General features: G+C 42.3%; 1 protein-coding gene across 3 annotated transcripts in view; it reads right to left on the reverse strand.

The window, feature by feature from the left end:
- The window catches only part of ACSS3 (acyl-CoA synthetase short chain family member 3), a 130603-nt gene that overhangs the window by 76399 nt on the left and 29199 nt on the right, over window positions 1-25005 (reverse strand). For all 3 annotated transcript variants that reach the window (XM_084617372.1, XM_084617371.1, XM_084617373.1), the window contains exons 4-8: window positions 16726-16860; window positions 16302-16442; window positions 13479-13559; window positions 13298-13393; window positions 1199-1350 (exon numbers count right to left, since the gene is read on the reverse strand). In XM_084617372.1, coding sequence (XP_084473498.1) covers window positions 1199-1350; window positions 13298-13393; window positions 13479-13559; window positions 16302-16442; window positions 16726-16860 — 605 coding nt within the window. The remainder of the gene's footprint in view (window positions 1-1198; window positions 1351-13297; window positions 13394-13478; window positions 13560-16301; window positions 16443-16725; window positions 16861-25005) is intronic.

The raw sequence follows: 25005 nt of genomic DNA on the forward strand, positions 1-25005 counted from the left end.
TATGAGTGTGGGGGCGGGCCCTGCAGCTTCCAGCTGCTGAGGGGGAACGGGCCCCACAGCTCCCAGCCACCACGGTGGTGTGAGAAACCAGGGAGCCGCAGCAGCAAAAGTCACAGGCAGGTCACGGCTTGTGAATTTTTTTTTTTATTGCCCGTGACCTGTCCATGACTTTTGCTAAAAATAACCACGACAAAGTCTTAACCTTACCTATAAGTGAATGAGGAAGAGGATTGGAGGAAGAGAAAGGAAAGTCTCATGGTTAAGGCATGGTTAATGTTTTTCTGGAGAACTAGATTCTATCCCTCCCTCTGCCACAGAGTTCCTATATGGTGTTAGGCAAGTTATGTAAAACAAAGTTTTCACAGGTGGTCATAACTGTGTTTTCCTTAATTTCTGGGTGCCCAACTTGAGACTTCAATTTGAAGAAGTACTGCGCACTCACAGCTGCAACTGAATTCAGTGCGAGCTGTACTTTGAACATGAGAGCTCCATATAATGCTAAGAATGCTGAAAAATCAGGTTTCAGGTTGCTCAGATTGCGCACCCAAAATTAGGGTAAACTTTTGACTTTAATCTCTCTGTATCTTAGCTCCCCAACTGCAAAATGGGAAAAGTATCACCTCCTCACTGCACAGAGATCATGTGAAGATACTTAGCATCTGCATGAATCACAAACACTATACTAATGAGCACCACAGAAAAGCCCATGGGGAAATTAATAATTCTGTCTTTAGAGCAGGCTTTGAATAGTGTGGAGTAAATAAGGCCTAGGACAACACAATGAACACAAGGACAAAACAACACACTGAATAGCTGCTCATTAAGTGAGCACTGTCCATGCTGTGCACTAAATGATGCCAGGGTCTTCTGGAAAAAACAGAATGTGATGACATAAATAAAGACCAGGAGGTTGCACAGGCAACTTTGAGGCATTCCTTATTTTTTTGAGTGCCTAACTTTGCAACCTTAATATTATTTTAATGTAGATTTTGTGTAATATATGTAGATTATTATATAAACACACACACACTTTCACACATGCTCTATATACATTTACACATATATAAATAAAATACAGTTCGTATTTTATATATTTATGTTCTACTGCTTAAGTGTTCAAAGCTCTAGACATTATACTCTCCTCAGTCTATCAAGTTTATTTCTATAACAAACGATTTCCAATTTATCCTTAGTTCACCTTGTCAAACAGTACTGTTTTCCCAAATCTGCCTCAGGGTCCTGCTGACGGATTGCTCTAATTGCAGTTGGTGCAGTAAAAAAGGCAGCCACTCCATGCTCTGCTAGCACACGGAAGTAAGCACCAGCATCTGGCGTTCCCACAGGCTTCCCCTATGGAGAGATTAATATAAAATGTCATAGGATAAAAATATTTCATAATTCCTTAACAGCTCACAACTTGAACACATAACAATAGCAATCAACACATCAACAACTGTATTTCAAAAACACTTTTGAAATACCTTTGTCGATATACAATGAGATTATTCATTTGCTATACCATTAATATCACAAGCTGGAGTCTTGTTTCAGAGTAAACTCAAAAGCTTCTGAGCTCAATCTCCAACTGTGCCCAATAAGTGCTAGCTACAGCTAGGAAAAGTTGGGGGAGGGATGTGTGTTAAAAGAAGAGCCGCAGAAGAGCGGTTTCTACACTGGAGACAGAGAGTCAATTCTGCACCAACCCTGGTCCTGGAACAGTGTAGAACAGCTTCAGAGTCCTAACGGGCTGCATGGGTGGCACGTAATGGAGGCTGGGGGAGGCTAAGCCACCTCAAACCTCTGCTAATGCTCCCCACTACAACCCCAGCCACGTTGGGTGCTTGGGGCTCCTCTGGCCCCAGAGGGCAAGAGCAGGGGGTGGAGTGGGGGCAGGACCTCAGACCGAAGGAGTGGGGCCTTGGGCAGAAGGGGTGGGGCAGGGGACTAGCCTCCCCAAACTGGGGGTTCACATGCCGCCCATGATGGACTGGTTCAGCACTCCAGCCACATTCCCTTTCTCCAAATTACATTGTCAGTGCAGAGGCACAGAAGGTGGTTGTGATATTTTGGGGTTCACCCAGAGCAGTAAGAGGTTCTGCGACTGCCTACCCAGTCACTTTGGGGTGTTTTAATGCTGTCCTGCTATGGCTCAGATATGACACCAGCAGCCTGCCCACAAGCACAAGGCCATACCCTGACCTCCATCAACCTAGTTACTCCTTGCAGGGTGATACCAACAGCCTTCAAGTCCCAAGTCTCCCCAAACTGTCCTCCCCAAATTCTGAAGTACCAGACACTAGGACTGTTCCCCTCTGGTTTGTCACCCCAAAGGCATGAAACTAGCCCCCCAGTTATCAGTTCACTGTTGCACTCACATGTCACACCGTTTGCACAACAGAGACCCACTAGGGGTAAAAGGTGTATTTAACAGAAAAACCACAGATTTAAAGATAAAATAGTAAGGAAAAGCAAACATAGACAAGTTCCACAGAAAATATACAAAGACACCTTCAGGCTTTGCACTTCCACATTCGATAAAATCTCTTTTCTAGAATAAGTTACCTTTTCTCTTTGAAAAGTTTCCCAGCATGTCCCTAGCCATAGTGGGGAATCCAGCGTTGACAGACAGCCTCCTGCCTTTGAGGCTATCCTTCAAATTCAAGATGGATTTCACTTCAGATCAGGGGTGGTCAATAGACGGACCATGGGCAAAATCTGGACAGTCAGATGCTTTTGGACCCAAAAAATCTTTTTATTTACTTAGTATTATCGTTATTGGTATTATTTTCTCTGGAGTCTGGACCTTGACTATACCTTGACCAAGAAATTTGGACTTTGACAAAAAAAAATAGTTGACTACGCTTGCTTCAAACCCCTTCCATTTTAAAAGGGTTGGCAGGTTTTTTTCCCCTTCAGTCACTACTGCTATACAAAGTGGGGAAATACCCAATTGTCTCAATGTCTTTCCATTAACATTAATGGTCTACTATTGTCGTTTCCTAGGCTGGACAATTCATCGCCACTTGAAACTGGTTTTGGGTAAAGAACTGGCTTGGGTTCTCTCCCATCTTGGCTGCTCCTCCGCCCCATTGTGAGGCGATGATAAAACTGCAGTACCGATCAGGAGCACAGTTTTCTCTGTACTTAAACACCTAGATTCATAACCACAGCCTGTATACATAGCTCATAGTGACCAAGTCCAGAACATGACGAGCTTTCAAAAAAGACCCCACTCAATTCACTTTTCTAGTACAACTATACAGTATGTAACCAGTTGGTTCCAACTGCTCATTTTGGAGGTTCAAACCTTCTGTTTTCCCCCTGGGGTGTCTGGACATAGATTGTCACAGTGGTAACGTAGAATTCCATTATGCTGGCTCTTTGCTACCCAGGATTCCCCTCACCTTGCAAAAATCCCCAGCTGGCTGCTCATACTGGCTTTCTGGCCCCTTCATGCCCCTACAGCAGCACAAAAAAAAGCTGGAGAGGGGGGCAAGAATCTGGCCCTTTGTATTTTGGTGTGCTACAATAGCAGCTTTTTCCTAAGCACTGACTTTCCAGATCTCAAAACATGCCAGGGGAATAGTAAACAACAGTAACCAGATGTGACAGATTGCCCGGCATGGCTAGGGATAAAAAGCAGCAATCATTTTCTACAGTGCTGTAAATAAGGAAACCGGGTGGCAAGCGATCTTCTAATAAAAATTTTATTGCTCCTGATTGCTGCAGTGAGAGAAGGTCACCATACCTGTTTATTTTAAATGATAAAGAGATTAAGTAAAAACAGAGGGACTTTTAGGCAAAGCTCTACAGGCTATTGCCAGGGCCTTTTCACTAGAAAGATCACATTTAGAAGAAGAACTTTCTGTATCACACAGGGTTTATAGCCAAGTCAGGATACAGCTTTCATACTGAAAATGCCACTAGCATAAACATTGGACAAGAAGCCACAAGCCCAGAGCAAGCGTTTCATAGTTGCAAATGTCACCATATTGCTGCACTACAGCACTCAAACAAATGCACATTACAAACTCAAATCTCCATCTGGTATAAATGAGAATTTAGAGTGCGTTACATATATGTGTACATATTGTGATTGCATTTATGTAGACAATCAAGTCAACTGTGTTAGTCTAAGTGTCTTAACCATTCAACAGCTGAGAGAAGAGCATTATGCAAGTCTATGATGAAGTCCAAGCAGTCCTTGTTAATGGATGCAGGCTACAAATGTGACTTACATCTTTTAACTGGCCACAGAAGCAAAGGGGAAGTCACAAGGACCCCACTTACAGTCATTAGCAGCACATCTGATTACTCTACATCTGAAGTGATTGAGTTTTACCCAGAGATAATGTGGAAGGTCAAAACCAGGGGGCTGGACTGTTGGATAGTTCATGAGATAAGAACAAGTTTCAAACATGCCTGTCACCTAGTATACCACCCGAAGATGATATCAAGATTCTTAGGGGAACTGTCCAAACAGGATGTGTGTGAGCTGTGACTGTGGGCTTGGTAGACTAAACACATCTTTAAACAAGGGTAGATGTGGTGCACCTTACAGTGCATATTCTGCAAAGCGACTTGTTGCCCCATGTCAGGAGGGTTGAGGCTGAACATGACTGGAAGCCAGGACAGGTCAGTCAGTTTCATGGTATCTGTTATTAAACACTTGGTTCCATTTAACTGAGTGTCTACCAATCCCATGTGAGAAGAGCTAAGCCACACCAGGGAGCAACACTATTACAGAATAGCACAAGGCAAGCCCAGAGTTTCTTAATTGCCTCCCCAGGAACCAGCTAGTTTGCTGATCAGGTTGTCTCTTGTCTTTTATTTACAGTGTGATCTTAGTAAGGTTTTGCTTGAAAACTCAAGTTACGGTCCAGTGTAACAGCTAGATACACAGACTGAGTCATGGTCTAGCCTGTGTCCACTCATGAAGACGTTAAGCTGTTTGTTGGCCTTTGTGTGGTGTAGATGCAAGCAGCTAGAAACTGTTCTTTTTCTTTTAGTACTAGGTGTGACACTCTGCACCCCATAGTCATCATAGTAGTATGATTAATGATATGATGACATAATTCTGATGCATCTTGGACAAAATGTGTCATGTGAGGTGTCATTGGAAAAGTTATGATTTGCTGAATATAATTATCCTACTTGTATGCATGTACCATTTTTGTATCTGGAATTATGAATATTGACTATGTATCTGTATTTCAAATGTGGTTGCACCTGGCTGACACCCACAAACCAAGATACTTCCAGTCTAGACAGCCAGTTGTGAAGAGTCTATTCAAGATAATGGGCCATTAAGGAAAACAATGGGCCTCAGGAGAAGCTTGTCCCCCACCTTACCGGGGAGTGCTTCAGTCTGCCTATGAATAATAGATGCTATGACTCAGTGAAGCATGCAAGGGCATGTGACTAGACCATATGATACTGAACTCCATTTTGGTACCTATATTTTTCCACAAACTCGGCTGGCAACTTGGCTTGGAACAAAGGTGTTCCCTCCATAGGGAAGAAACTATAAAAGGGGGAAGTGACTTCACCAATCGGCCTCACTCAACACCTGGAAACACTTTAGAAACAACGACTGAACTGACGGAAGTGCTCGCCCCAGGTTGGTAGAGAGGATTCCTGCCTGTGTATAAAACATCGACAAACTGATTTTACTATCTAACAGGGTCAGACCCTGTTTGATTCAAATCCTGTGTACTGCATAAGATTTAGATTGTGTTTTGTTTATTTCTTAAGTAATCCTCTTTGATCTGTTTGCTATCACTTATCACTTAAAATCTATCTTTATGTAGTTAATAAATCTATTATATTCTTTACCTAAAACAGTGTGGTTTGAGTGAAGTGAAAAATATCAGCTCAGTTAACAAAGGCTTTGTGCATGTCCTCTCCACATCAAGAGAGGGGCGGACTGAGTAATAAATTCATACTGGTTGAGCTTCTGACCATAGCAGGACAGTACAGCTCTGGGGTCATAGGCTGCGGGTATTATGTCTGGAGCCTCTCTATTGTTGGTTCATGCAGTGACTGGCCAGAGCATTCATGAACACAGCTGGGTATGGTCCCTGCCTGTGGATGTTGGTGAGAGTGCAAGCTTGGAGGGGTTTGCAGCTTGTCACAATGTCACTGTGTGAGAGGGAACCCAGACTGGTAAGGCAGGGAGATCAGTGGTACCCCAGTTCTAGTTTGCACCCTGGGGGAGGACCCCTCACACCAGGCTTATGTCTCTACTTTTTACAATAATGAGTCACCTCTTTCATATCTGCACTCAGACAGGAGCACTGGAATCTATGTAAAAGGGTGGGGGGCCTCAGCGCTGGCACAGTGGCCCCAACTCTCCCCTGAGGTCCCACTCCTCCTCTTACCCCTGAGGCTCTGTCCCCTGGCCAGGCCAGAAACTGGAACCAAGCTGTAGTAAGAGCTGCCTACCAAGGGCATCCGGGCTGCTGTGAGGAGCCCCAGACCCTTCACCTGCCCTTGGCAGGGGGCCAGGGGGCCCAAGAGCAGACCCTGGCCCATGTCCCCACCTCCACGTCCCCACCAGCCCAGAGCAGATGGAGGGCCCGGGGCTCCCCACAGTGGCTTGGGTTCCCTGGGTGGCTCTTACCAGGGCCTGGCTCCCAGCCTGACCAGGGCCTCAGGGGGAAGAGGAGAAGCGGGGGCAGAGCCCCATGATGATTGGGGGCTGAGACCCACCTCAGCACCTCCCCCCCACACACACACCAGAAGACACTGGGGCTGCCGTAAAGCACAGCCCCTGAAAAGTGAGGGAGCCATGGCCCTCCTAACTCCCCCCTGGTTCTGGCACCCCTGCATTCAGAACTTCTAGGTGACAAATCCTGGTCCTGTACTGACAAGCAGATGACACCTGTGTAATTAAAACAACTGGCACTAGTATTAGGAAGTTGTAGGATAAATATAAAATTAAAGAATAAAAATTAGCTTATTGGTTAAGGAACTATATATGTGTTAAAAGAAAGGCCCTGACTAGCAAGTAGAAGGAAGGCCATGAAAATAATGAGTTATAAGGCCAAAAGGAATGAAGTAGGGAGAATGTCTGATTTAAAGATTAAATAATGAGATAAGGGGAAGTTTCTAAAAAGAAGACCTCTAACCGATGTGGGTGACTGCAGATGGTTTTAAATCAAATAAAGAGAATCTGTCTTAAAATGAGCTAACACAGATCTTACCACCCCACATACCTGTCTTATCCCCTATGTGAACCCAGGTGCAATGGGAAAATAGTTGAACAGCAAGAAGGAAGGGAGGAAAGTGCTAGGCAGGGGATACCGGTCTAACACTCAGCTCTTGCCACACAGTCTGATAGCTTTTCAGGCAAGATGCCACCGAATTTCCTCTGGGAACTCCCCACTATCCGTTCTTTTCCATCTTATCAATTTCTCTATATCAGTATCTTCCTGCTGACCTCTTCTGTCTCTCTGAGCATGAGGACCCTGCTCTCTTCTGTTTCCCTTCCCCAAGTGCCACTCCCTCCTTGGGCATTCCCTCCAAAAATGGTCAGGGCTATCAGAATGCCAGCATCCATCCGCTTCCTCACTTTGATCCTACATCCACCATGATCTGGGCTGATATTTCCATGGTAATTTGCACTGGGCCTGAATCTTCACAGCCTCCTTAAAATGATCCACTTCACCCCATAATTCTAACACTCCCAACACTGTCTACATGACCCATGACTCATACAATGAGGTCTTGTCCCCACTTCTCTTCTTCCAGAGAATGGATATACATCCTAGCACCAGTACCTTGAAAACTAAAACTTCCAGTCTCCTCACCAGTTCCATCTCTATAGATAGCCTGATAGTTTCATCTAATCTTTGGGACGTCCCCATCCAGAGCTGTAGTTGCATCTCCCCACTAAAAGCATAACTGACTAACTGATCTCAAGCTAGAGCATCTTGCATCTCAGAGCCTGTTTATGGCAAAGTGTTCACAACCACTTTCCTCTGGCTTCTTCCCATAGTTGAGGAAAGCTGCCCAATCTCAGTCAGTGCATGCTGTAGGCTCCATAGAATGTGTAAGAGCATCTGTTAGACACTTATAGGCCTGTCAAACCTTACTGCTAAATCCTCATCCTCCCTGTCTTTCCCTATGAGCAACAGGCTCAGGAACTTCAGCTTATTGGACTCAGCTCACTCATTAAGACTGGTTGCCATTTTGAACTGTGCATGCCAATCACTCCACTTTTGTTGCTCTCCACTATAAGGGGTTGGGTTAAATACAAGCCATGCTGTCCTTCTTGGAGGTGGCATAGAATCATAGAAGATTAGGGTTGGAAGAGATCTCAGGAGGTCATCTAATCCGACCCCTTGCTAAAAGCAGGACCAACACCAACAAAATCATCCCAGCCAGGGCTTTGTCAAGCCAGGCCTTAAAAACTTCTAAGGATGGAGATTCCACCACCTCCCTAGGTAACCCATTCCACTGCTTCACCACCCTCCTAGTGAAATAATTTTTCCTAACATCCAACCTAGACCTCCTCAAGTGCAACTTGAGACCATTTCTCCTTGTTCTGTCATCTTTCACCACTGAGAACAGCCTAGCTCCATCCCCTTTGGAACTCCCCTTCAGATACTTGAAGACTTATCAAATCCCCCCTCACTCTTCTCTTCTGCAGACTAAATAAGCCCAGTTCCCGCAGCCTCTCCTCAAAAGTCATGTGCCCCAGCCCCCTAATCATTTTCATTACCCTCGCTGGACTCTCTCCAATTTGTCCAAATCCTTTCTGTAGTGGGGGGCTCAAAACTGGATGCAATACTCCAGATGTGGCCTCACCAGTGCCGAATAGAGAGGAATAATCACTTCCCTCAATCTGCTGGCAATGCTCCTACTAACGCATATTTGACCCTTCCACCAGGAGTACCCCCTCCTTCCCAGTCACTCATTTTCTTCCCTTCAAATGCTAACAAAAAGAAACCTCTCTACAATTAACAACAGTTTATCTTTTAAATAATAGCCCAGATCGCAGACTTCCACTTGCCTCACTTGCAGGATAATCACCACAATCCAACTGTGGCATCAATTTGTGCTAACCACCCCATACTTTGTGCTGCACACAGGTGCTGGTTGATGTCCTAGGGTAGGAACATCTTCATAAATTTCTTTAGGGATGAAATGACAACCTGCTTGTGGTCTCTCCTCCTATGTGTGTAAGCACAACAAATGTCATTAAATTGATGATCAAATGTCCCGAAAAGGCCTACAGGTCAGCAAAGCAATGGCAAAAATGGCACCTTCCAAGTCAAACCAGACAATGGCCCCTCACTGCATATAATGCAGTTAAATATCAAGGGTTTATCCAGCACAAAATGCAACTACCTCACGAAGATCCTATGAACTGAGAAAATTGACCGGAGGAAATGTAAATTGAGTGAAAAAGTCATCGCTCCAAGATCAACAGATAGATCCCTATCTTAGCAGTCTTCCATCCAAAACAAGGCCTGGTAACATATACCAAAGATGATGTGAAGAACTCTATACAGCTACTCCCTAACACAACCCCTAATTCCATCGCCATCCAGGTCATCAACTTGACGGTAGTGAATGTCGATAAACCCCTGTCAAGGTTCCTTCCCCACTCTGAACTCTAGGGTACAGATGTGGGGACCTGCATGAAAGACCCCCTTAAGTTTATTCTTACCAGCTTAGGTTAAAAACTTCCTCCAAGGTACAAACTTTGCCTTGTCCTTGAACAGTATACTGCCACCACCAAGCGCTTTAAATAAAGAACAGGGAAAGAGACCTTTGGAGATCTCTTCCCCCAAAATATCCCCCCAAGCCCTACACTCCCTTTCCTGGGGAAGGCTTGATAAAAATCCTCACCAATTTGTACAGGTGAACATAGACCCAAACCCTTGGATCTTAAGAATAATGAAAAATCAATCAGGTTCTTAAAAGAAGAATTTTAATTGAAGAAAAAGTAAAAGAATCGCCTCTGTAAAATCAGGAAGGTAAATACCTTACCTTACAGATTCAAAACATAGAGAATCCCCCCAGGCAAAACCTTAAGCTACAAAAAGACACAAAAACAGGAATATACATTCCCTCCAGCACAGCTTATTTTACCAGCCATTAAACAAAAGGAAATCAAACGCATTTTCTAGCTAGATTACTTACTAACTTAACAGGAGTTGGAAGGCTGCAGATCTGATCTGTTCCCGGCAAAAACAACACACAGACAGAACCCTTTATTCCCGCCCCCCCTCTTCCAGATTTGAAAGTATCTTGTCCCCTCATTGGTCATTTTGGGTCAGGTGCCAGCGAGGTTACCTTAGCTTCTTAACCCTTTAGAGGTGAAAGGGTTTTGCCTCTGGCCAGAAGGCATTTTATAGCACTGTATACAGAAAGGTGGTTACCCTTCCCTTTATATTTATGACAACTCCCATTAACGAACTTGCCCTCTCGCAGTGCTGCCACCTTCAAGCCACCCCACCATCACGTAGGCGACTTCAACAACCACCACAATTTGTGGGGCTATGATACCAACGATTGCGCGGGAGAAAAACTGTCGTCACGGGCAGTGGCAGAAGACCTTTGTCTGCTCTGCAACACTAAGGAGCATGGCACTCTTAGCACACTGACAAAAATGCTATACGCCTGACCTTTGCTTTGTAAGAGAACAGCAGCCACCTTTTGCCATCAACAGGGATAGTATTTGACAACTTTCCCAAAAGCCAACACAGACCCCTGGTAATTCAGGTCAGTCTCCAGATCCTGCTATTTCGAAGCCTCAGTGGAACTTTTGGAAAGCTGTATCCCTCCGACCTCTGCCAATTATCATCACCACATTAACCTAATAACAGCTGCCAAAGCCAATATTCCCAGGTGATACAGAAAGGCTTTCACCACCTGCTGGACACTAGACAGCAAAGAACTGCTTTGGCAGTATAAGGCAAAAGGAAAACTGGATACAGCAAAAGCCTTGGGCCTTTCCCTGCAGCCATATTAGCAGCCATGAGTTGAGAAGCAGAAAGTCACATCATCACATTCCTTCTAAAGTATACCAAAACAAGGTAATATCCGGCTGGTAAGAAGGCACCCCTCCTAATAGTGCCCACCATCACCAGATAAGCAAGGAATCTCTTAAGATGTTTAAAGAAAACTTTGCTTGAGAGCATTCTGTCTGGCAAGGAATCACTTATCAATAGTTCTGATTATAAAACCCAAACCTCCATTGTTTTGCCTTTATGGTCCCTACTTTTCTATTGTTTATCTGTATGGTCTCTGTCTGGTTCTTTGATTGTTTCCATCTGTTGTATAATTAATTTTGCTCGGTATAAATCTACTATGGTGGTGGGGTATGATTAGTTAAATAATTGTTTCATAATGGGCTAGGATTGTTGAAAATTACCTTTTTATTGTACTTTGGTTAAGCTACAGCTAAGCAGGACTCAAGTTTCACTATATAAAACTGGGATCCAAAAGGAAGTTCTTTGGAACCAACTCCAGGACACAACCCCAAGATCAGAGCTGCCAGACTTCAACACTCTGCCAATCACATCGTGCAGAGTCCTTGGATGACCCGATCCCAACTGGCCAGCAGGAAAAGCTCATATACCTTATTGGGAGTGGTGAGCATTGTATGCTTAGCGTGTGCATTCTGTTTTGGTGATTGTTAATAAATAGACGTTAAGGATATTACTGTGTAAGTCTCTTTCACTGGTAAAAACATCCTGCAAACCCACAGAAGAGTACGCCCTGAGCCCTAGGAATTGGGTATGGGTAGGTGCCTTTCCCCCAGAGCTCTAGGAACTGGGAAAGGGTGGGGGTGCCTAAGTCAACCAGGTGCCTTGAGCCCTAGGAACTGGGTAGAAGTGGGTGCCCTAGAGTGCGTGGGTATCAGTGTCTGATTTTAATAAGGGAACAACTTTTACCACATACTAAGCCTACATGTAGCTAATGTTTGGCAGAAGAAGATGATGGTTTTAACACAGTTAAATATAACATGAAGAAACGTAAATAATGTGATGATAGTTACATTATATTTGAATTTTCATGTCTCCGTATTACTGAGGAAAGTCCATAGCCAAAACATGTCACTTGTTTTCAGGTGTTAGTAAATGAAAGCATGAGGCCAGGGAAACTAGAGAGACATTTAACACCCAGAATTCGAAAAACAAGAGCAGCAATTTTTCTTTTGGAAACAAGAATTAAAGCTTGGGGGAGCAGCAGGAGTGAGAGAAGTTATGTGTAAAGAAGCAACTCTTCCTCAAAAATGCTTTAAATGATCTTGTGTTGTGGCCAGGTGAATTGCAAAAGGTAAACCTGCACACACCATTTACCAGACAATTCAAATTCCAGAAGCAATAGACATGTAGAATTATGACTGAGGAATAAGTAGCCATGGTACCGATAACCATGTTTATGTCAAATAATACCATCCATCGACACAATGGTTATCTTGCAGAAAACATCCAGAAGCAGTTGACAAAACAAGTTAAGAGGCAATATTGTGCACTGCAGCTTGATAAATTCAAACATAGCCAACATGGCTCAGCTTCTGTCACACATGAGATTTGTCAAAGCGGGTATAACAGCTGAAGACTTATTTTGCAAAGAAATCCTAAACTGAACAACTACGGAGGAAATTTTCAAGATCCTTGATTAATTCATACTTGTTTAAGGTCTTAACTAGGCTATATGTGCTGGGCCATGCACTGACGGGGCAGGACCATGATCCGAAAGAAGAGTGGGATATGCAGAACAAGTAAACCATCTGAACTATAGTGTCCTGAACTCTTGAATCTAGTATCCTAAGTCAATTAAAGAAAAAAAAATAAACACTGTATTTGGTTGTAGAGAGCCACCAAGTTTTAAACCATCTGTGTGGGAGCCATAGCACTAAAAAGTTTGGGAACCACAGTGTTAAACCACCAGAGCCAATCCTCCATTATCTCCATGGTTACAAAAGTGTTTCCTCCAAAGCAGTCATTCTTTGCTGGCCCAAGATAACAAAAATCCCAAATTTCTTCCCAAACGTATGTTTGTTTATTTCATGATAGCGCACTATTGCCCATGATCATGCAAAGACCCACAAGCATGTAACTTTAATGCAAAAACATATGTATTTAACTTTATACATGTATGTAGTCCTGTTGCCTTCAATGGAGTTACGTATACCAGTGTTTCTCAAACTGGGGTCCGTGGAGGTCCCAGATGGTATCCAGGGGGTCCGCAGACCCCGCTGATCAACTCCTCCCCCTCCCTCCCAGTGCTTCCTTCATGCTGGGGAACACCTACTGTGTCTCTTTCAATCATTTACCTCATACAAAACAGTTGTATTCCCATGCAGGAGAGGTGCATAACAAACGTAGGAATGGCCAACTACCCAGCCTAAGTCAGAAGCTGCCCACCACACCTAAAATAAAAAAAAAATTAAATTCAGTTAAAAAAAAGTTCCAAAAAGTTTTAATACATGCAACTACAATTTAAATAGCACTTACCTCTCCAGGTCTGAGTCCATATATAGTGGACATTGTCCAGTTCAACATAACCGCATAGCCACCTGTTGGTCTAACAACACCCTAAGTGAGAAGTAATTTAAAATTAAGATCACTTAAAAGGCAAACACACATTAAATCTCCTTCTATTAAAAAAATCTCATTACTGTAAATTAGCTAGAATATTTAAAGTTGTCTAACTTGAACTTTGACATCCCTGCCATATCAGAATAATATAACAGCCCAATCCTATAAATATTTGCTCATACAAGTAGTCCCATTGAAGAAAGGCCAAGTACGGATTAAAATTAACTTTTGCATTATTACCTGGAGAATTAGTTCAAAAAAGATAGAACAAAATATTAGATCTGCTGCCAATTATTTACAGAACACAACCATCACCCAGCTAAAATCCTCTATTCAAAATCAGTTTTCCACACATTTACAAACAAAAAAGTTATAAAACATTTAATTCAAGTATGTACAGAAATTAATCCTCTCCTTCTCTTCAGTAACAGAAACATAAGCACCATGCTATGGAATAATATATATTTATTTTGCACAGTCAGTTATGTTGAGAACTAGAGCTGATTGAGAATTTTCCGACCAAACAGGCTTTCACTGGAAAACGCCGATTCGTTGAGCCCAGAATGTTTCACAAAAACATACAGAGTCTGACTAGCTAGCTGCTATTTCACCAGTGTTGTACAGTATAGGGCGGAAGAACCACAATCAATTTCATACACTAGTGGCAGAGTCCTGGAGAGCCGATTTCATTTTGGAAACATCATGTACTGAAGTTTCCAAAGTAAAAATTTTAAATAGAATGTGTGGGTTGCAGGAAATTTTGAAAAACAAGGGTTTTATTCCGGTCTGAATCAGAACTAAATCAAATTTCAAAAAGTGGAGATTACAAGTTTTGGCCAACTCTATTGACATCTAAAAGTTGCTTCTGGGATGCAGTTAGCACAACAGTCGCTAGAAATTTTGGAAGAGTTGGGATCACAGGACCTATGTGCACCTACTTATGTAAGCTTAGCTGTAATACCCCACAATAACTTTGTTATTTCATCTAAGTACTTTATTAGAGTTCTCAAAAGAAGCAACATGCGTTTGACTCCTCTGTGCTTTGATTAACTGGATTGCTATTTGTTTGTGAAAAGCTCCTTCTCACTGAGGATAGGTAGGGTTCCTAGCCCTTTTAATTGGATTTCACCTCAAGATGAATAGGCACCTGGGAATCCCTTTCCCCTCTCTCAGCCTATGTCCTTTCATGCCAGTCATTGCCTCTATTTTAAGATTTTCTGTTCTGTTCTCTGCCCCCATTTCTCCCTCTTATTTGGTTTTCTTCTTGTTGTGCAATTGTATTTTTAGCTATTTATCTCGGGTTCTGCTCACTCAGTATTTTCCTCCACCTACTAGGCCATCCATTACATATTCCACTGACCTCACCCAGCCACCAGCACTATACAGCTCTCTTTCCAGCTTGTTAAGATATAGAGAAGATCCTTCCAGTGCCAGAAGGGGGCAAATGAAAGGGATGGAAAAGCATATAGCTGGTGCCTCTGGACCCAGATTTCTCACTGACATGCCCTTACCCTACTTCCACCCATCTCGCATTCCCTAGAGTCAGTAAACCAAAAACAATTTAGAGTTAAGTGTTAGGATATTAAGCATCTGTTTTCCACAAAGATATAATGGGCTTTCCACTAAGACAGAGTCTTTTTAGATGCTTCCTCCACCCTCCCTGTGAACCTCTGTGGGCTCTCCCACGAACCCTTGTGAGGGGAGACCTATTCACTGTGTTTGAGAAGACACTTAAATCTGCATCATATGTGATTAAATGGAGTATTGCTTCAGGTATTTTATTGAAGAAATACTCCTTTCCTTTGCGGTAAGGAAGTTCTAACACAAACCCTATGGGCTACTGCTTTAGTAGTGTACAGTTTTAGACTGATTTGAGCAATAGTCAGCCAATGGGCAAAGGTGAAACAGGTTTGACATTTAATCTTAAAATAATGAGGGAAAGCAGACAAAATGTAACATTTTCATTAATGTCTTAGATATCTTAAGTTTTTGACTAAAGTTCCTCGAGCTTGCGGGGGGAGGAGAGTTGGAAAAATATACAAATTAACACAAGAAAAAAATGTTAATATAGCAATAAAACTAGCCCAAGAAAGAAGTTTGGGGCATTCTGTGTTCTACTCAGCATATCAGAATTCTTCTAAAGATATATAACTGACTGAATTTGAAAAGCTAAAGTCTTCAAAGCATATGCTGCCTTAGTTGTCTAACCTTATTCAATCTCAACTTCCATCTTTATATGCTTTTTTTTTTTAATGAAAGAACTATTCAACATTACACCCGGATTCCAGTTAAAATTCATGGAGTATTATCTGATCCTCCTTTATTCAGTATAAAACAAACAAACAAGTGATCACAAAGTAAACACTGTTGACCAACCTATCACTAAATTATTATACAACATATCACACTGCTAATATAGAATGTGCATACATAGAGAAGAAATATGTCCCTTCTCCTAAAGAATTTATATTAAACAAACGTTTAGATTAGAATTCAGTTTATTTTATGTCATTCACATTCAGATCCACTATTATGATTTATTGGAAGACAATGAACTTTAAATCTTAAAAAGTTAAAGTAATGAAATGCGAGCAAATGAAATCAAAGCAGTTTTAACAATGCTTATCATTCATTGCAGTGAGCTTTGGCAAATATTTTCAGCCTTTTAATTAAATGCTCTCTGATATGGAACGGAAAATAGTTTGGTCACAGATATTTATACTAAAGATAGTACCCTACCTTGGGCAAGCCAGTCGTTCCTGATGTATAAAGAATGTAAAGTGGATGATCTGAACGAACAGCAACACAATCATGAGGCTTGGCTTTTGCTATTTCTTCATCCCAATCAAGGTCACGACCTGAGACTAGAGGAACAGTTCCCTATACACCAAGAAACAGAAATATTCAATGAAATTTAACCAGATGGAATAAAAGACACTGGCTCAAGAGATATGCAGCATCTAGTCTCCCATATGGATACCTTGAACAAAGCTAGTATACCTAATCTCTCAGACACAGAAGCTCTACTAGCTAATTAAAAGTTATTTAAATCTCATGACACAAAAGATCTCAATTAAAATGCACAGCAAAACATATTTGATTAAAAAAGAAAAAAAAAGAAGATACATAAAAAGTTAATAAACAAGAACAACTATAAATTTACCAAGTGAGGTCGACTGTATATGAGAACTTTCTGAGGTTGGTGCTGTATCATTTCCAGTGCTCTTTCTAGAAGCGGCATGTATTCCACTCTCCTTCCTGGTTCTATCCCAAAAGTTGCAGTTACAACAAGTTTGGGCTAAAGTAAAGAGGATCATAGTACATTAAAAAATGTTTGCCATAAAATTATTCAGTAAATAAAGCCCTTACACACAAATACACACATTTACTTCATTTCTAAGAGAACATTGTACTCTTCACACACAAGTTTCTGTACTTTTTTAAATGATTGTTTGGATGACATACTCCTCATTTGCACTGGAAGTGAGAACATTAGACTGCCCAATTTAAAGTCAGGGCACCTGTTTAATTTAAAGTCAAGGCAACAATATACAAAATGTTTTGACATAACTTCCAAGACCCTGCCTTCAAAAATTAAGTAAACCAAATTTCTATTAGTCCTATTCCAAGAAGTAAAAATCAACTAATAGTCAGACTCATCTTATTTAGAACAGAACCAATCTTCTCTCCTCTGCAAAACTGCAAGCACAACAAGAGTGCTCTTAGTTTATTTTGTACAATCTCACAATCTGACCAAGCTAGTTTGTTAATTGTGTATATTACCAGAAATCTCATGATGGAGGCAGTGGCCCCAATTCCAGTTACAGATGAGTTGAGCTTTGAACTTGGAATGGGAACTGAATAGCTTTCTTATGTATGAATAATACAGTGTACCATCTCCAAATTTGTTACTAAAGGAAATTCATTAATTGTTTTGAGTTCAAAAAGATTTTTAAAATCTTTTTGATGAGCTTTAAAAAAAAAAAAAAAGTTTAGCCTTTGTCCTCTCTCTCTTTTTGACCAGAATAACCTCATCAACAGAATAAGATAGAATCTTCAAACTTTCCATATAGTTCAGCTTAACTGAAGTCATGTGGAGGCTACATTTGAATAAATTAGTTTGTAATTAATCTAAAATACTAACAACTATGGTCTCCCATTGTTATGTTTATAGACTAGTCAGGGCTAATTTTGCTTAAGTTGCTTTTTAAGGGGTCCCTTCTCCAGCCACTTTGTATGCTGCAAATCTATTCTCAGACAAGATCAAATTAATTGGAGTGAAACTCATGCTAGGCAAGATGAATACTTTCTCCAGAGAATAGGGGCATTGATTGGGAGCATCATAGATGGCTCCTCCATGCCTGGCCCCCTACCCTTTCCTATCTTTGTTAGATAGGAACAAAGATATCCCCGCTAACCCTGCCATGCTTCCTTCACATCTCTGCTCACAACCTCCTCACATACAGCCATCTCCCCATTACCTTTAGCTCTCCAGCCCTGCTTTCTGGTGTTGAGGTGGGAGGGATATGCACAGGTCTGATGAATAAGGAAGGATGTGGATAGGAAAGTGGGCTGTATTAGGAAAAACAGTGCTACGACAGTGGGGGAGGTAGGATAGGGTAGGGCAGAGCAAAGTTCCACAGCATCAAATTCGCCTTTAAGAGCTCCCCTTGCAATCCTGCCTCAGTGAGCAGTGGAGCAAAAGCAGCAGTGCCATAGGGAACTGTTCAAGTAGAGACTCATCTCCCCAGCCCAGACCCAATGTCCCCAACATGCAAGACCTCTTCCTCCTCTAGCCTCTCCATGCATTCCTGCTCTCCCTCCTCTACACCAACACTGCCACAACCCCTGGACCTCCTACATGCCCAAAGAATCCTCTTCCCTCTGAAATCCCCATTCACTACCTTCAGCATAGGCTACACACATTCCTGCTTGTCCCCAATGCATCCCATCTTGCCTTCCTGCTGTCCAATTTGACTCTGGACTTTCACAGATAATCAAGATTTTAAAAACTGAATAAGATCAATTTTCTTACAAAAAGTCAAAATTTGAAAGTTTCATATCCTTCAAGCTTACCTATATGCTGATACTTTAATTTTTTTAAATATGTAGGCAATGTGTCATGTATGTGTTTGTAACATATATTACACAAACGGCAGTGTTCAGACAGACAGGGCATCAGCAGACACCAGTGCTTTTAACCATCCTGTCATCCATATCTTCTCTCAGCCAGATGAAATTAAACAAACAATGACTGAAGTCCAGCCTCTGTTCTACCATATTTCAAAGGCTTCAATTTTCTTCTTGTCCGCAGCATTAGATTCCCAGAATTCACATCCATAAAGTGCTATGAAAAAAATAAAAAGCTTATTTTTTCATAACAACTTATGGATGGGATTCCTGGGAAATAATGCTGCTGACAAGCAGAAAACTGAAGCCTTTAAGATATGGTCCTAACAAAGACACTTGTGTATCTCCTGGATGGAAGAGAACAAATGCTTGTTTTTGAAATATTGCTGAAGAGAAGTTGAATCTGATCTCAGAAATCAACAGGCACAAACTTATGAACTTTGGTCACATCAGGCATAGAAATAGAAAGAATGCAAGGAAGTTATTATGGAAGGAATGGTGGTAGGTCATCGCAGTAGGGGATGACCAGCAAGGAGATGGATGGATGGAAGGATGGATGGATGGATGGTGTGTGGCAGATCATTGGGAAGTCAACTGCTGAGAGTGCAGTTAGAATGCCTTAAGAAGGCTTCTGAAAATTCTGTGATGTCACCAGTATTCAGACATAAATAAATGGACTTTACAACGGCTTCTACTATCTGAGCTAAACTAAGCACTTTAAGCATTGCAAACTCTTACGATTTTATCACAAGACTTGTGATTATTTGTTGTTCTGGAGTAAAGTGGTCACATGAGCATGTCAGCTTTAATTTTTTTTAGTAAATTTCTAGCCCTCATGGATGTAGAGAACAGCATGAAAACATGAACGGAGCATGATCTAAAGGATTAGAAAACAGAACACCAATGAACAGAATCCTCACATTAAGAAGCTCATGATTTTGTGGATCTGACTCGTAATTTGAGACTGGCAATACTACATGCCCTCTGTTGCTTCTGCTAGTGGAGAGGCATTGGTGGTAGTGCAATGGCGACAAATTTTAAGGGCTGCGGGGGGCAGGGGGCAGGAGGGAAGACTAATGTTTACATAGTTTTACTAGCCGGACTAGCTGCCACTGTGTGGGCATATAATCCATATGAGATTGCAACTCCTCTTTAGTTCTGTCAGGTATTCTGTAACATTCTACATAAAAGCAGATAAATCATACTTAAGGCTATGATTTTTTCACGGAGATTGCAGAAGTCACAGAATCCGTAACTTCCAGAGATCTCCATGACTTCAGCCCATGGCTGCTGGGAGCTGCAGGGTCCCCTCCACCACCGGTGGTGGCCGGGAGTTGTGAGGTACCATACTGCCTGAGGTGGTGGGGGCCCCCTGCAGCTCCAAGCCACCACAGGCAACAGGGACCCGCCCCATAGCTCCTGGCTGCCGCAGGCAGCATGGGGACCCCACAGCTCCCAGCCACCATGGGTGGTGGGGGTATCCCAGAGTTCCTGGCCACCGCGAGTGGTGGGGACCTCCTGGAGCTCCGAGCCAGGGCCCCCGCAGCTGCCCAGCAGCTGCAGACAGTGTGGGGACTCTGTACCTCCCCACTTTGTCACGGATGTTTTTAGTAAGAGTCACAGACAGGCCACAGGCTTCAATTAATTTTTCTTTATTGCCCATGACCTGTCTGGACTTTTACTAAAAATATCCATGACAAAATCTTAGCCTTAATCATACTGTAAGAGTGGTTAATAAAGCTGTATACAGTTGCTTTTTAAATCTACGGAAGAGTGGACTTTTTAAAAAAACATGTATTACAAAAATAAATAGTTCTTTAAACATAAGATTGGACTGCCATTATTCTGAGGCAACCATGTCTCTTAAGTTCCAGGCTCATCATCTTAGTGTCGAATCACACAAATGGTCCGATCGTTTCATGATAATAATCAGGAGTAGCCAATTATAGACGTATCTGTGTGCAAGAACAGTATCTTATTCAGAATAAATCGGGCACCTTATTTTTGTTTTTTCCCCCACCAAAAACCTCTGAAAAATGTCTGGGTTTTGAAAAATCCAATATCTGTATTTTTCCCGGTTTCTACTCGGACTTTGTCCCTGCTTGAATTCTCTGGACGCAGCTCCCTGCTCAGAGACCCCACAGACCTCCTCAGCATGCCTGCGCAGGGAAGGTTAAATTGCCCCGTTGGTGGCTGCTGCCGCTGCACAGTGAGGGAGTGAGACAGGCAGGGAGCAAGACAGGCAGGGAGCCTGCTAAGACAATCAACTGCTGCACAGATAGGAGTACTGGACCCCCTCCTGACCAGCTCCCCCAAGAATGTAAGGCACCTCCCTCCCCCAAGATAAAAACAGCCATACTGGGTCAGACCAAAGGTCCATCTAGCCCAGTATCCAGTCTTCTGATAAGGGCCAATGCCAGATGCTTCAGAGGAAATGAATGGAAGAGGCAATTACCTACTGATCCATGCCGAGTCATCCACTCCCAGCTTCTGGCAGTCAGAGGCTAGGGACACCTAAAGCATGGGGTTGCATCCGTGACCATTTTGGCTAATAACCATTGATGGCCCTATCCTCCACTAACTTATCTAATGCTTTTTTTAACCTTGTTATAGTGGCTAGCAACAAGTTCCACAGTTTGATTGTGCATTATGTGAAGAAGTAAATTGCCTTTGTTTATTTTAGACCATAAGTGCCCCTGTGAATAGCTGGGCCTGGAAACCCCCTCCCCGTGCCTGCTCCTTCCCATGACTGCCCAGGCACTCCCTTTCCCTGTAATAGCCCTTGTGAGTAGGTAGGCCCGGGAATGCATCACCACCTGGAGGGGAGCCCCAGACCACAGAATCTCTTCCACTTCACTTGCCAGACAGAGCCTGCTCCTGCCCAGAAACAGGTCACTCCAAACCCCCTGTGGCCTGGTGGAGCAGAGCTGAGGAGCTCATGATGCAAGGAGGAGAGCAGTGGCAGCCCCCCCGCTGCTGATAGGTGGGTGTATCAGTGTCAGGCAACCAGCAGGAGGGCAGTACTAGCCTAGTGGTTGGAAAAAGTTTCAGGCCTAGTGGTCAGGCATCAGGACCAATGTTAGAACCTGAGACTAGGGTCAGAGGCAGAGGCTGGAGCCACGTGTCAAACCAGAGGTCAGGAGCTGGAGGAAGCAGGAGAGCAGGTAAAGAAGGGTTCAAGGTAGTGGCAGGACAGAGGCAAGGCTGAATGCAAGGCAGGAAGATAATACAGAAGCAGTCACATGGGCAGACAGCAAACTGCTAGTGGCCTAAAAGCTAGCCTACTGGCCTCTCCAACCAATAAAGAAATGGGGCCAGTCAGGCAGCCTGATGCAGCCCAGCTGTACTGATGAGGTTGCCTAGAGACTATCTCTGCTGCAGGCCCTGATTGCTGACATTCAGTGACTGGGATCTGCTCTCTACTGGCACCCGGCCCCTGTGCCCCCAGCTGTGACAGGAATGATGATGATTTTGGGATAGAGGTTTTGTTCAAGTACTATTTTTGGTCTGTTCTTTCTGGTGTTCATCAGGTGATAGCAACCCATTTTCAGGGGAAGCTTCTCAGACACAGTTAAGATCCCATTTCATGCTAAAATTTGTTGAAAATGAAAAACTGCATCTGAATGTCTACACTGCAATTAAACAGTCTCTTAGTCTGAGTCAGCTGACAGCTGACAGGCTATATTGCAACGTAGACATACCTCAAGAGGCTTCAGTGACTTAAAGAACAACATCTGTAAACTGCACATCCGACCACGTCATATTTGAAGTGTCCTTGCAGTTTTCCTTTTAAATTTTTCGAAGTATTAAAATAAGATGCCGAAAAAATTGTGTTTCGATCTAACAGTCATTTAATGGACATTAGAAAAAAGTATCTGTTACTTCAGCGTAGTGAACTATATATATATGCTCCACTTCAAGTGAGATGAGGTTACAAAAAATGCCTGTATTCCCATTCCATATCACTTCATCTCAATTCACTCATGTATATAGCACAGTCAATACCTGACAAGACTAACAATCGTCATGCTCTATACAGCATTCCCAGAGCTATTTAAAATTCAAGACAAATTAAGGCAAACTGGTATTATATTCATACTTTTCTATATCCAATAGAAAGTTCTTGTTATTACTTATATTTGGGGTTGTCATAAATATAAAGGGAAGGATAAACCCCTTTGAAATCCCTCCTGGCCAGGGGAAAGCTCCTCTCACCTGTAAAGGGTTAAGAAGCTAAAGGTAACCTCGCTGGCACCTGACCAAAATGACCAATGAGGAGACAAGATACTTTCAAAAGCTGGGAGGAGGGAGAGAAACAAAGGGTCTGTGTGTCTGTCTATAGTCTGTCTTTGTCCGGGATAGACCAGGAATGGAGTCTTAGAACTTTTAGTAAGTAATCTAGCTAGGCATGTGTTAGATTATGATTTCTTTAAATGGCTGAGAAAAGAATTGTGCTGAATAGAATAATTATTTCTGTCTGTGTATCTTTTTTGTAACTTAAGGTTTTGCCTAGAGAGGTTCTCTATGTTTTTGAATCTAATTACCCTGTAAGATATCTACCATCCTGATTTTACAGGGGGGATTTCTTTATTTCTATTTACTTCTATTTTTATTAAAAGTCTTCTTGTAAGAAAACTGAATGCTTTTTCATTGTTCTCAGATCCAAGGGTTTGGGTCTGTGGTCACCTATGCAAATTGGTGCGGCTTTTTATCCAACATTTCCCAGGAAAGGGGGGGTGCAAGTGTTGGGAGGATTGTTCATTGTTCTTAAGATCCAAGGGTCTGGGTCTGTAGTCACCTAGGCAAATTGGTGAGGCTTTTTACCAAACCTTGTCCCGGAAGTGGGGTGCAAGGTTTTGGGAAGTATTTTGGGGGGAAAGATGTATCCAAACAGCTCTTCCCCAGTAACCAGTATTAGTTTGGTGGTGGTAGCGGCCAGTCCAAGGACAACGGGTGGAATATTTTGTACCTTGGGGAAGTTTTGACCTAAGCTGGTGAAGATAAGCTTAGGAGGTTTGTCATGCAGGTCCCCACATCTGTACCCTAGAGTTCAGAGTGGGGGAGGAACCTTGACAGGGGTCTTTTGACAAGAGCTAAATTGTGACCTTTCTTCCAAAAGAACTTCTCACAGTTTGATCTCTCTGTTCCAAAGATGCAACTCCTTCTAGCATATCATACCAACATCAGGTTTGGTACCTCAATGTTCAATAAACACAAATTATAGTACTAACTGGGGCAATTGCTAAAGAATATCTTACTAACTTTGAGTTCAGCACAGTGCCATCAATTACACAATTATTTAAATGCATATGCTTTAAAATAGTCCTAATATAATTTGTATTACATTTTTAAAAAGCTGTACAGAGCTCTGAAATCTGGTCAAATCTTGAAATTTCAGTATAAATGTGGCTCACCTCATCTTGCCCTCTCATTTCATTACACACCACTTTGTTCAATATGCAAGCTAGCTAAAGCATTCATCAAGAGAATAAAACATCGTTCAATTAGATTCACCTTTCAAATTTAAAACAAATGACAGCATAATCTAGCACAAAACCCAGGGCATGCAGCTCCTAGTTCTATGCCTGATTTGCCACAGACTTGCTGTGTGGCCTTGGATAAACCACTTAACCTCCCTTTCTGTGTTTTCTCCTCTGTAAAACAGGGATAATTATATACGGTGTTCTCTTTCTGTCTCTGAGAGAAGGACCATTAGGATTAATTATCTAATATTTGGAAACTACTATGAAAATGAAAAATGCTAGCTCTGTGCTATTATGTAAATTGACCTTAAGGTTTTGCACTCTTACTTGGTTCTTTTCACCACATGATTTTGCTAATCAGTAGCATCTGAGGCTTAAAATTCATTCCTCTAGCTTGCTGAAAAAGCAGAAATAAAATTTCAAGAAATTGCTGTGATTTCCCTTTCTCTTTTCCAACTGTAATTCCCACAAAATAAATCATCAGAATTTAAAAAACATTTTGAGCAGTACTATTCATTTCTAATAGAAATTGCTAGGTATTACTTACAGTATATAGTGTCAGACATGCATAATACTTTATAAACACACAGTGTACTTGAACATAAGCTGCAGCTGAATAGCTCACAGCATAATATGCGCAGATGGAAAACAAACAAAAAGGAGAGTACAAGGCCAGTTTGCAGAATCTTAGACAATTAAGGGAAGGCTGGATGAAAAGTGGGTTTCAAGCCAAGATGTTGGAGAGGAGAATGGTTGCCACACAGGAGGATGTTTGTTCTAAGCATAGAGAGCAGCATGACAAAAAGTCATACATTTATAGGTCAAAAAGT

Source organism: Lepidochelys olivacea (assembly GCF_965140295.1).
Source record: "Lepidochelys olivacea isolate rLepOli2 genome assembly, chromosome: 1".
Classification (NCBI taxonomy): domain Eukaryota; kingdom Metazoa; phylum Chordata; order Testudines; family Cheloniidae; genus Lepidochelys; species Lepidochelys olivacea.